Here is a 14158-nt window from a genome sequence, read left to right as displayed (position 1 = left end):
AAAAAATAAATAATCAGAGTTTCAAGAATACACTCATAATATTCTGGGGGGGGACTCAGAATGTTATGAGAATACGGTAGAAATTTCTAGAAAAAGTCATAATATTATGAGAATAAAGTTTATAGAATACTATCCTGAAGCCCCCTAAGGCAAATTTATGATTTTGGGCTATATAAATAAAATAGAAGAAGTCATATTAGGAGAGTAAAGTTGCAATCTCTAGAAAAAAATATTATGAGAACAAAAATCATAATAATGTGAAAATGAACTCATAATAAAAAAAAGTCATAAAACTACAAAAAATAAAAGTCAAAATTCAGGGAATAAAAAACATAATACTGTATTATGAGAAGCAAAATCATATTGAGGAAACAAAAATCTAATCTATGTAAGTAGTTTTGGGGGGGAAGAAGTCATAATATTAGGAGAATCATCAGAGAAGTCCTCATTTCTAGAAAAGGTCATATTAGAGATAAGATTGTCATTTTACAATCAAAAATGTAACATCCTGCTACATTGTTTTCATTTCATTTTCATCCTAAAATCTACGCTTATAGATACAACCCAATAACTTGATAACATTCCCAGCCCTCGTCTGACAGACTACGACACAAGCACATATATGGATTTAAAAAAGAATCTCATAACATTATGACTTTGTTCCATTGTTGAAATATTGCAACTTCTTTCTCAAAATTGTATTTTTTATCCTGGAAATCTCCGATATTTTTTGATTTTCTAAAAGTGTCCCTAATACTGTGTCCTAAGAGCTGGCTCAGACTGAGGTGTGGGGGTGCAGAACAACAGCTCATTGGATCTGTAGTTAGGGCTGGGTAGCGTTCAAAACTATTCAGTACTGGTACCAATACCAATACTGTGGTACCGGTTCCTAAACAATACGTTTTTTGTTACCAAATTTACATATTTACACAAAATTACACATTACGGCACCAACCTTTTTATACATGTTCCAGCTCCTACTACGTCAGCCTACGTCTAATGTTAGACAGCCAATCACAAGCGTTACTAGATCTTGGTAGAAGCATGCTGCGTGCTTATTGGCTCCCTGACTCTGATGAGATTTACTCCATAGGTAACTGGGTATTGAATGACGAGGCATTTTTCGATACTCGATACTAAGGAGGAAATATTGTCGCTGCCTAAAAAGTACTGCCTTTGGTACCCAGCCCTACCTGCAGTTGGACGACCCCTCGCTCGCTCCTGGCGTTAACACTGTGTGTGAGAGCAGGAGGAGTACAGGTACAGCAAGATGAAGCAGTCGATCAGGAGGATGGTGTAGAAACATCTCTGCGTGTGCAAACTCCGACCTCTCTGGAAGCGGGTCAGTAAGACGGCCAGCAGCAGGAAGAAGGTGGCGGTGTTCAGGAGCAGGAAGAGTCGGATGTAGGAGGCGGTGCTGTTGAGACCCTCGCTGCCCGCCGTGGCCACCATGTGAACCTCGTTGAATTTGCGGCCCTTGACAAAGGCCCCCTTTCTGTTTTTGCGGCCGTCAGTATAATCCATAAAGGCCCGCGACTCTTCCTCTCCCTCCTCCGGACTGTCCTCATATGAACGCTTTGAAGTCCTCTGTCTTACCTTTTTCTCATTCACCTCAATCTGTGCAAAAATGTCAGGTAGACTCTCCGAAAGCTTCTCCCCAAGGTTCACTCTCTTCCCCCCTTTACCCTTGCCCTGTTTCTTGGACATGGCGAACATCTTCTCGATGACCTCCTCCGTCTTCTTCTTGTCGGAGAACTGGAGGAGGCGCTCCGCAGTCTTACGGAAGCTGGCGGTGTTGAGAACCCGCCCGAGGATGTGTCTCTCCATCTGCTGGAAGACGGGCTTGACGTGCTGGAGGTTGTCCTCCATCACGTTGACGTATTCCTCTACTTCCTCAGGCGAGCTGTCGTCCGCCATCGCCGCCCCCTTCTCGAACACAATCTTTTTGTTGTCCAGCAGCACCATGGCGAACAGAGGCTTGCTGCTGACCTCTCCGGTCAGCAGGTAGATAGTGTAGGTGTGATCCTTGGTGGCCAGGTAAATATCCACTCTCTGGTCGTCGCCACGCAAGCTGAAGCTCTGCACGTCCACGCCTGGTCCAAAGAAAATGTAGGCCACCCTGGTGTGCGGGTACCTCAATGGCATTGTGACGTTCACATAGTTGGAGCCATTGTACGGGTACCCTCGAGGGTAATTCCAGTAACCTACCACTCCTTTGCTACTGTAGCCTGTGTCATCCATCCAGAACATCTTATATTGATCCTCACCGTGTGATACAAACGCTCCATGAACACCGTCCACCTTTGTAGCCTGGAATGGGAGTTCCGTGTTGTGGAAGAAGGCTGTCATGGCTCTGGTTGGGCTGTCTGGATCCAGGTGGATGTGGTCCACGAGCAGCAGGAGCTGTGGGTGAAGAAGGAGCAGGTTTCTCTGGAAGTTTCTGATCTTCAGCTCTGGATTATAAGCCGAACGTCCCTCGCCACGGATGAAGACCATTCCCTGTCTCTCCATGGCGGCTTCCACTCTGCCCTGGGCGTCCGCCGCCAGCCCCACCTTGTACTTCAGCCACTTGGAATCGCAGGCTTCCGTAACCTGTCCAGCCCACGGCTTAAAGCAACTCCCTGAGCCGGCAGAGCGAAACAACACCGCATTGTTCAACAGAGTGTACTTGGGTCCGTACAGTGCCTCTGTGATGAATGAGACACCATTGGGCGCAAAGGTGAAAGTGTTCTGATCCGGGTGCTCGTGGCCGGCGTTAAAGTTCCTCCACCCTTTGATCCACTCCTTGTACTTGTTCCTGTGAACGATGTCGAAGATGGCGCGCCCCCCCAGCTTCCCTGACTTGAAGGAGAGGAAGGTGCGGTTGGTGTCTGCGGGCAAAGCGCTGCCGTACGTCACCACGCCCCAGTCCTCAAAGTAGTGGAGTTGGGACGTTCCGAAATCTGACGGAGGCTTTGGAAACAGTCCTGGGTCATACCTGCAGAATACCATGAGAGGAGGGATATCAGATGGATAACATACCAATATGGGCATCAATAATCAAAATCAACCACTGATGGAAATTCCTATCAGTTTTGTGATTGCAATTTACACTTTTGGTGTACCCACTTTTTATCAACCTGCTTTATTTACATGTACCGTACATGTGCATGTGATTCCCTTTGTTTTCCCAGAAGGCCTTTTGGCAACCCTAAGGGTACCGCTGTGACGTTGCTGCTTTCAAGGAACAGTTCAGATCATTAGTACATATCAAGACCAATACCACTCTCATGTCTGTCGGCTAAACAATACGCTAGAGTCAGCAGGCGATTAGCATAGCTTAACCTACGGACTGGAAGCAGCTAGTCTGTTTTGTCTGTATAAAACCAAAACGTAAAAACACCAAATTGTAGTTTTACAGGGACTTCAGTGCTGGAATTGTGTCTTGGCCAGGCCAGTGACTTTATCGTCACTGTGAGGTCACTGACAGGGCCAAGAAAAAGTTCCACTACGCCACACCCTGTAGTACCACAACATTGTGGTAATTTGTAGTTGTTACATTTTGGTTTTTGTACGTATTAAACAAAGGATAGGTAGTAAGTGTTAGGTAGTAAGCCTTAGATGTGTTGGTAGGAGGATTCGTTAGACTTTGAACAGAGCCAGGCAAGCCTTTTTCTTCTGCTTCGTCTTCAGAGGATTCAAATACAGCTGAAACAATAAGTCAGGTAATCACTTTGTCGAGAATCGATGATGTCATTTCAAGGAAAATGCCAAGCATTGGCCAGTTACAGAGGATTTGCTGCTTTTTCTCTGTTTTCTATCATAGTATCTTTGGGGTTGTTTTTGACCGTTAACATCAGGCTGGGGTCTGGGAAATTGTGATCGCTATTTTTCTTTTCTTTTTTCTGACATTTTCTAGATTTTAAATGACTAATTAAAAAATAATGTACCATTCAATTAATTAATCAATCATAAAATAATCATTAGGTGCAGCCCTAGATTCAAATATCTCGACCAAGGCAAGTTATCAGATATAAGAAATGTTTCACAAAATGCGAAGTACGTATGCAAAAAATACAAGGTACTTTACTTTAGATAGAGGGGTTTTTGGATTTCCCCTTTAATAATACAGTTGCGCTAAACAGAAAAAAAACTTTCCTTTGTATTATAAAAATTCAGCAGCTCACCAGATGAACTCTGTGTGGAGAGTACACCACCGCTGGCCTTTCCCAGCCTGCCCTGGCCCCTCCATCACCCTGTTTTGATGAATCAGATCTGCCAGCCAGTTTCCACTGCCATTACGTAACACGTAGCGGTCCAAGAAGACCAGCTGGCTCTCCGGCCCGTAGAACCAGTTGTAGTTGGAATCTGCAATGGCTACAGTCCGCTGAAATCCTGATGAGACGGTGAAGACACAGAGGACAACGTCAGTGGTGTCATGCAGAGATATTTAAGTATCATAAATCTAGGGCAAACATGACAAATAAAATGCTGACGTTGACTGATGTTGAAGTTTATATTGCCAACAATGCATTAAAATATCACTTCAAACGATATGTTGGTTCTTTGTAAATTCCAGCACACTACCGCACACAGCTCAGTACAAAATATTTGGCCTGTGATAACGGATCTGAAACAAAAGTGCCCACCCAGCGTGAACCTCAGTCCTGTCTGCTGTGACCCAGCTCAGTCCCAAACCAAGCACAAATGGTTCATACTGTTTTGTTGTCTGCAATTATGTAAGGCAAGCCTTGCAGTCTGGCGGTCAGAGGGTTGTTAGAAACCAGCTATCGTAACTACAGCATGTAATCACAGTCAGTCATTTGTCAACCAACAACTATCGTAAACAAAAATTGCAGAAACAGAAACACTGGGTCAAGTAATATAATATAATATAAGCATGGCTAAACAATAAACAAATTCTTTAAGCTATTAATTACAGGAATTCAGCTAATGCGATTGCAGGTTAGGCATGGATTATTTGCAATGATCAAGTCGGAATGAAGAGAAATGCTAACGTTTAATACTGTCTTGGATCTATGATGTTAACACAAACACACAGACACATGCAGTGAGAGGACAGCGACCAACTGACACTTTCCACTCACTGCTTAGAATTCAACTGAAACTCCTTTCAGGGCTTTTTAACTATGTAAGTACCACTCTTCATGCCAACACACATGGACAGCGATAGGGGAGCAATCATCCAACTGACACTTCAGCTCCTTTCAGTGCTTAAAGTTAAAGAGACACTGCTTTCACTTCAACTGACACTTGACCTGACCACTTATTACTCCTTTTGTCCCTCACAACTGGCATTCCATCTCTTTTCCGTGCTTGAACATGATCTGATTTTTTCAGTTCCACTAATATATCATGCAACTGACACTTGTGATATGTGTTTTTTTTGGCATTTTTATTGAAAGGTTTTGAGTGAAGAGGCAGATAGGAAATGGGGGGAGAGAGAGAGAGCATGCGCTGTAACCTTTCGGCTACCAAGGCGCTCTGTTTGACTGATATTTTAACTATTTTCTGTTGTCCGGTTTACACCGAAATGTATCGCAATTATAAGGAAATCGGCAAAAGAAAATGCGACTGAATTCTTATTTCCATCCACTATTGTTATGTTAATATTAAGAGTTGGTTCACGACGAAGCATTGGGTGGTGCCGATTCTCCAGTCAGAAAACCATTATACCACTGCAGAATAAGAGGGCGCAACAAGATGACGTATCCTAAAGAGCTCCAGTGGAGCTGCTCAGTGGCCAGCAGATCAGACTGCGGTAGTACTGGGCAGCTTCCAGTATGAATGTGATCAGATCAGACTGTGGTAGTACTGGGCAGCTTCCAGGTATGAATGTGGTCAGATCAGACTATGGTAGTACTGGGCAGCTGCAGGTATGAATGTGATCAGATCAGACTGTGGTAGTACTGGGCAGCTTCCAGTATGAATGTGATCAGATCAGACTGTGGTTGTACTGGGCAGCTTCCAGGTATGAATGTGATCAGATCAGACTGTGGTAGTACTGGGCAGCTTCCAGGTATGAATGTGGTCAGATCAGACTATGGTTGTACTGGGCAGCTTCCGGTATGAATGTGATCAGATCAGACCGTGGTAGAACTGGGCAGCTTCAGGTATGAATGTGATCAGATTAGACTGTGGTTGTACTGGGCAGCTTCCAGGTATGAATGTGGTCAGATCAGACTGTGGTTGTACTGGGCAGCTTCCAGTATGAATGTGATCAGATCAGACTGTGGTAGTACTGGGCAGCTTCCAGGTATGAATGTGATCAGATCAGACTATGGTAGTACTGGGCAGCTTCAGGTATGAATGTGATCAGATCAGACTGTGGTTGTACTGGGCAGCTTCCAGGTATGAATGTGATCAGATCAGACTGTGGTTGTACTGGGCAGCTTCCAGGTATGAATGTGATCAGGTCAGACTGTGGTAGAACTGGGCAGCTTCAGGTATGAATGTGATCAGATCAGACTGTGGTTGTACTGGGCAGCTTCCAGGTATGAATGTGATCAGATCAGACTGTGGTTGTACTGGGCAGCTTCCAGTATGAATGTGATCAGATCAGACTGTGGTAGTACTGGGCAGCTTCCGGTATGAATGTGATCAGATCAGACTGTGGTTGTACTGGGCAGCTTCCAGTATGAATGTGATCAGATCAGACTGTGGTTGTACTGGGCAGCTTCCAGGTATGAATGTGGTCAGATCAGACTGTGGTTGTACTGGGCAGCTTCCAGTATGAATGTGATCAGGTCAGACTGTGGTAGTACTGGGCAGCTTCCAGGTATGAACGTGGAACTGTGTGAATGTGACAGGTCATTGTTGCAAATAAGAATTTGTTCTCCATCGACTTACCTGGATAAATAAAGGTTAAATTAAAATTTAAAACCCTAGTGTGGATCGACGACAATATATTTACCGGATAATCACCGGAACAAGTTTTGAAAAATATTTGGATGGAGCAACAAGGCAGGCCAGCTTGGTTCTTTCAGGGAATGATAGTAAAGATTTACTAAGAATCTGTTTAGGTCATCTCCTCTCTAACTGGGAGGTTTTGGGACTGATTGGTGGGATTGCTGTGGAGGAAGTACACACGGAGATACACTGGTAAGAGCCAATGAGGTTTAACCATGTATCAGCTCATTAAAATAGCTCACGTTACTGGATTGTTAACAGTTAAATTCATAATAAAAAAAAATATGTATGTGGCGTTTTCTTTTGCAGGGTCCAAAGTTTCCACCAAATCAAGTTCCTTCCCGAGACCAATTTGCAGATACACCGTTGCTGCTACCGGAGTTTAGTGCCACCCAAGATGATTGTGATTGGTTTAAAAAAATTCAAACAACCTCAGTGTTTTTTTTTGTGGAGGGGCCAGACCCTTACTCCGAACAGATCCGGGGGGTCAGCAGGTTTGTGATTGCTAGAAGGGGGCTGATGTCCGTGAGTCTAAATCTGTTTCCATTGCATTTTGCTTTTATCGAAACTTTTCCACCACTTTTTTGTAAAAATGTCAAGCCTTTTTCAAACTTATATGCGCAAATTAAAAATGTGCATGAAAACAGATGGCTGGAAACGCACCTAGTAATGCTTACACTCAAGTCTTTAGCCTCTCTCAGCTCACTCATGCTGCTACTGTGGATCCAGATCCAAGACTCTCCTGGCTGATGTAATTAGAGGTGCTTTCTGAGTGCAGCAGTGCTGCTCAGCCACAACACACAAACTGTTGGCATGGGGCTGTAAAATGTCCGAGGCTGATCTAGGGGCCCAACTCCTCGGCTGCTGCCCTCCCTGTGACCTGCAGACCAAACTTCCAGGACACCACATATCCCTGCAGATCTCCACTCAGCTTTGAAAGGCATCCAGGAAGGTAATAACTACACGCATGCATTCCCCATATTGGCTCAGAGGAGAAGCTACTCTCCAACGTTATTTTCAGTCTAATCTAATATATCCAACTTTTGGAACAGAGTATTCTCATAAGGACTAACCTGATGTGTCAGCCACTCATAGCTAAGTCAGCCCTTACTCACAGATTGTTGACCTGCTCTATATTTGGGTGGCTTTTAGGGCTGCACACTATATAGATTTTTTTATCGTCATTGCAATATTAACTGGCGCAATATACATATAGTGAAAGACACTCCGAGATTTTTTATGTTATTTGGAAGTAAATATCAGTAGAAAACTGCATTTTAAAATCTGTCTCTCATTCTTTTTTTAGTGGTACCTTTCATATTCAAATCAATATTCAATTTGTTCAATAAAGAAATGTTGGAAATTATTTCCTTTAATTTGTTTTAAAATCAACAATTGTTGTATTTTATCAGACTACTGAAAGCAGCAGAAATGGAGAAATTAGTACATTTTAGTATCTGTTTATTTATCGCAAGTAATATTGTTTTCGCGATATTCAACGTTATCGCATATTTTCCTCATATCATGCAGCCCGAGTGGCTTTATACTACTATATTATATTAAGTGGCACTGTAATGAGGCACTGAAATCCACGTTGCTATTTTGTCCGGTAGATACCGGGCACCACATGCGCCGTTAATGTGAACAGAAAATTGGGTTGCCTGATAATCGTGATTATCATTTTGGCCATAATCGTGCAGCCCTAATGGGAACCACGGGCTTAATACATCCACTGCAGTGAAAATGGTATCACATACATATGACAGGTGAAGTGACAGTTACCTGGCAGGATGGTCCTGTACAGGAAGGCAAAGTGTTTCAGCAGCCAGGGGTGGTCGAAGTGGCTGATGGCAAAGTGGCGCTGCACCAGGAACATGTACTGGAACAGAGAGCGGGTGGTGTAAGTCCCATAGGCCACTCCTTCATACAGGGAGCCATCCGTCACATCCTGCAGAAGGATCATGGACTTCTCCATGATGGACAGGACCTGCTTGGTCCACAGGTAGGCCTCCTGGAGGTAACCTGGAACACAGGAAGTGGAGATGGTTTCACAGGGTAAATACTCGGGCTGGCACCATATGCTTTTGTCCCGATTTCAAACATGGGTGCCGACTGGATTTGAATTACGATTTTCTTTTCCTCCTTTAACAAAAACAAAAGTTGAAAAATACACTTCTAAAGACAATATATCATGAGACATTTCTAAAAACTGACTGTTTTCTAAAAAGAATGCACATCACGGGCTCTATCTTGCACCCGGCGCAGCGCAAAGCCCGACCCAAGTGTCTTTGCTAGTTTAAGACCGACCCAGTTGTCAGTTTCCCGTCCAGCAAATGCACCTGCTCCCATCTGTGGCCCATGGGCGTGCCGGTCTTACAGGGAGGTGTGTTCAGGTGCATTCTGGGCGTATTGCTATCTTGAGGCAGCGGGAAGTGATCGCGCCATTGACCAACAAAAACCTGGTCTAAAGTCAATAACGCGTCATGCTGTGCGCTTAGATCGTTAAAATAGGGCCCCCACAAGTATTGTGATTCGATATTAATTATTGCAATTTACTTTTCCTTCTTGAACAAAAACAAAGGTTGAATAACACACTTTTAGAGACAGTATATCATGAAACATTTCTAAGAAGAATGACATCACATGTCAGTCAGTCAGTCTGACATTTATTTACTTTGTAAAGAAGAACATAGGACTCTCTGCTTTCTCTGTGTTGCTGGAAACAGATATGATGTAGTCGCCGTCGGTGGTACCGTATAACCAGGAAATATTTAGGCCAATCATTGGTAAAAAATAAATAAATAAAACATATCCATTCTAGGGAAAATAATTGATTGTAAAAATCAAATAAAGGGTTGCACCAACATTTCTGTATTTCTGTTTTTGTTCAGTTTTTGCCCATATGCTGCACATACCGCAGTGTTTTTGACTTTTTTTTAGCAGTCTTTAGTTAATGATGGCAGATTCCTGTGATATTTTACACAGTTATTCAAGATCCACATTTGTACATCATTTGCTCCAGATAAACCTTTGGTAACTTTACAAACTGTGACTACTATAACAATGAAAGGCAATAGCAGAAAAAGCAAATGCAGTTTCTATCTAAAACTGTTAATCTGTGCCAGGAATCACACTAACTAAACACAACCACATTCTTTAAAAAGTGTCAAGCAGTATATAATATATGTAATTTGTAATGTAGGCTAAATAAGACAATGTTACACATGACTGCTCCAATGACAGCAAGAGGTTAACTGCTTGAGAACTTTAGTTATCTATAAATGCTTATTGTTGCACTATAAGAGCAGGAGGATGGGAAATGCCCCAAACACTTTAAGTTCAGCTATCTTTAGACAGAACACTTCTGTATTGTCCCTTCGGGAAAGGAGAATTACATTTTTGGCACAAAAGGGGAACTACATTGTTTCTATGTGGATCAATTTAATCAGATTAAAAGAGCTGTTTTTACATACATACAAAACTATTTTCTCACTAAAAACTTGACTAAAAGTGCCCTGGCCTACAATCACCGCAGACACGTATTACAACATATCAGGCCAACAATAGATTTCTACTGTGCAGTAATCCTCTTTTCCATGAAAGTGCTTCACTTATTGAGAATATATTTGCAACAGGACTTAAAATGAGAGATCCTGCATTACAAAGTGACTCGGGCCCCGTGTTTTATAGTATTTTAGAGTGTGTGTGTGTGTGTGTGTGTGTGTGTGTGTGTTATGTCACTAATGGAATGAATGAAACACAGAATTCCAGCCAACAACGTCTTAGTCTGTTACCTGGAGAAACCTTCCACACGCACCGTTTCGCTGTGGGATGGAAAGCATGACTCCGCTATGGCACACCACACCGTGTATACTCTCTGACACACACCAGATCACACACATAGCCTTTACTATGAGAACGAGTGACCACATAAACACTCCAGCTACAGTTGGTTGAGAACTCCTGGGGCCATCGTCGGTAACTGGCCAGCCCCCGCCCACTGGAGTCGTCACCAACACTGTTTGGTTTTGGGGCTGGTCTACACAGAGCAGGTATTTACCATCAAACAAGAACTCTTGGCACGCACAAAAACCATATTTGCACAAACAGAGCTTCACACAGTCCAGGTCCGCACTTTCAGACTCTTCAGTACTTTCCTCAAAAGTAAAAACATATTTCATTTTTATTAAAAGCTTTCTGGGAAAAATAGACGCAACTTGTCAGTGCCCTGGACTACCACAGCCTGAGAAACAATCGGGTTCAAGTTAATTGAACTCTGTACCATCTACAACTGGTCCAGTTTTAGGGTTTTGATTTCAACAATTCTGATTCCAATTCCGATTCTTCTTTTTGATTCTGGATTTGATCAATTCTTGTTACGATTCTTTGAGGGGTGGAGTTGAAACGGGTCACATGCTTATTTCACATATAAGAGGAACATTTTATTTTGACTCAATGGTGATTTACAGTTTTACAGGGCTTTTTCAACGTGAAATAAAGCCACACAACACAACAAGCCCCTGGAAGAACGGTGGCCGCTATGGAAACCAAAACTTGACGCGTGTCAAATTTGGAACTGAGGATCGGATTCAAAACCAAATTTTCCGATGGAATTGTTTTCGGAATCGTTTGGAAAATTTGGTTTTTAATCCGATCATCAGTTCCATATTTGACACGTAATTTTTGCAATGATTTCAAGTTGGAAGCGGTTCTCGATGCCCAATCCTATCCAGATTACTGTTGCACGGCTGTTGACCAGGTCCAGCAGGACGACTCCCATCACTCCTATCTTACCCTCTTTACAGTGGCTTTCCTATCAAGTTCTGGATTCCTTTTAAGGTTCTTGTTCTGACATATAGAGCCCTGCATGGTCAGGCACCATGTGTAGATCTCTGACCTGCTCCATCCTTACATTACCAGTAAGTCACTCAGGTCTTCTGACCAGGGTTACTGGTTGTCCCTCGCACTCGATTAAAAACTAAAAAGTACCCGTGCCTTTGAAGTGGTTGCTCTGACTCTGTGGAATGCCGTTCCTATTTTTTTATGTTTTGGGTTCTCCGTTGATGCTTTTAGAGCATCAGCTCTTTTTCCACAAAGATAAAAACCACCTCAAGAGAGCGGGAAAACGTTTTGGAAGTTTTAAGGAAGTTTTATCAAAATGTTGCCGTTTCCATCCAGTTTTTCTAACGCAATGCTTCAAAATGCACCAAAAAATAGCTGCACGAAAACACAACTATAGAGCATGCATTTTAGATTTTCAGCAGTAGCATCAGCAGCTTATTATTTAAATAAAAATATAAAAATAAAAAAACAGTACTGGAAGTGCCCAGTTAGCAGGAGCAATGCAGTCACCATAACTGAACAAAAAAGAGGAAGTACCATGTACTGAAACTCCAATATCACCAACAGAAAATCCAAGGAAAATGATGACACAGTGCTGAACATACGATTACAATTACTGAAACACCAAACACGTTAACAAGAAAGGAGGAATAAAAAGAGAGAATCATCACCACATTAAAAGGAAAAACACATACCAGACAAACTCCATCATACATGCACTTAGTGTACAGTAACTCTCAGCTCTAATTTTCCCCCAGTCTAATGATGTGGCTAGCTTGCCTAATGACTAGCAGAGGGGATAATGCTGCTGTCAGACCCGACTGTCTCCCATGCTGTTAGCCAGGGTGCTGGCTCTAGACACCCACATCCCTCCCTCAGCACACATTATGTCCACAGGAATGTGAAAGGTCAAGGGGATTTGTTGTTTCCAACAACGCTCACTGACTTATTCTCTAACCGCCTTCAGTTTGTCTGCACATCAGAGCACACGGCAAGCATCTTGTGTAGAACTGACCACGGTGCTGGCCATTTGTTTTCTCATCTGTTTTATATCAGGGGCAGGAACGAGTCAATGATGAAATACTATGTTTCAGTTTAGTTCGCGCTTCAAATGAAAAGCAGTGATAGAGGAGAGGAGCCAGGAGTTTTGGGGAGTAGCTACTGAAGCTAAATGCAGAGCGGTTTTACCGCGGATCATGTGTAGGCCGCTTAAGCATGACTCTGTGGCTGGCCGGTGGGAATGATGTGACAGACAGGGGAGGTGGGGTTTACTATGAACTGTGGGTAAACTGCACAATGCTGTCTAATTGAACTTTCAGCTTCATGCACCAACAAGCAAACACCCGTATCTGGAATGTGCTGCTCCTTCCTGTCTGCTTATCTACACCAAAGTCTGTCACTGCTCTCACAGACAGCATGCATATTTCTAATTTCAGTGAGTGGCACATTAATTGCTTATTGTAATAGCATGTTATTTTAGGGCACAATAATAACGCCTTGTCTAAAAAGTCAGCAATGAGGCCTAAAGCTTGTGTCAGATAACCGATAAAGAAGAAGACAGAGCTAGTTATTCCTTCTGGTAGTGCTTATTGGAAACTTTCCATTTATACACAGGCATCTTGGCAGAATAATATTTGGACGTAATGTCATCCCTTTGCACAGGAAATAAATGATACATATACGAAAATGGAATGCAGTCAGGCCTCTGCACAGTGTTAGGCCAGACACTTGAGTGAGACTGCTAAATGAACCAGTTAAATGAGAGTATTGCAAATACATTATGTGTGAGCAATCTTCTAAGAAGATATTGTTCTTACCCCTGCTAGGTATTAACTATCATCTCCACATGAGGGCTGCTGTGAAGCACACTGTTAACAAATTAAACCGTTGTAAAAACAGAGCAGGTAACAGACAGGCTGAGCTGCAGCACACAACAAACACAAAATGAATGAAGCCAACCCATCCCAGAATGCTGTGTGGACTCACCAGACCCTCCTTAACAGCGCTGTGGAGGAGGGTCTGGCATTGCGAGACTAATCAGGCCATACCTCTCCTGAGTGTCCACAGAGTTTTGCGCCTGTTGTTGCCCTCTACAAAAAGCCTCAGATCAAACCCCCGAGACCACAGCGGCTCTCTGTAAGCCAGCCGTCATTTAGTTCACATCAGGGCTGGATCTACCAGAAATCAAGATCCCTGTATGCAAAGCAAGCTGCACTGTAGGCAATTACCTTCTGAAGACCTTTCTCTGCTGCCACTTTCAATATGTAGTGCATGACATTGGTGCAAAAAGACACAATCATGTCGGATCTCACAAAGGAAATGCTGCAGAGAATAAGGCCCGGACCTGAACGCCCAATGTGGAAAAGCTCATCTGCAGAACCGTTACAAAGGATTAGTATGATGGATA

The 14158-nt window shown here is 43.0% G+C and overlaps 1 protein-coding gene across 4 annotated transcripts in view; it reads right to left on the bottom strand.

Moving 5' to 3' along the window:
- dse (dermatan sulfate epimerase) overlaps window positions 1-14158 on the bottom strand; it is a 29042-nt gene that overhangs the window by 324 nt on the left and 14560 nt on the right. For all 4 annotated transcript variants that reach the window (XM_078274260.1, XM_078274261.1, XM_078274262.1 and 1 more), the window contains 3 exons: window positions 8692-8931; window positions 4167-4374; window positions 1-2977 (listed from right to left, as the gene is read on the bottom strand). The exon at window positions 1-2977 is cut by the window's left edge and continues 324 nt beyond it. In XM_078274260.1, coding sequence (XP_078130386.1) covers window positions 1228-2977; window positions 4167-4374; window positions 8692-8931 — 2198 coding nt within the window. In that variant the 3' untranslated portion in view covers window positions 1-1227. The remainder of the gene's footprint in view (window positions 2978-4166; window positions 4375-8691; window positions 8932-14158) is intronic.

Source organism: Sander vitreus, chromosome 18, assembly GCF_031162955.1.
Source record: "Sander vitreus isolate 19-12246 chromosome 18, sanVit1, whole genome shotgun sequence".
Classification (NCBI taxonomy): Eukaryota; Metazoa; Chordata; class Actinopteri; order Perciformes; family Percidae; genus Sander; species Sander vitreus.
This window is presented reverse-complemented; position numbering and strand designations above follow the sequence as displayed.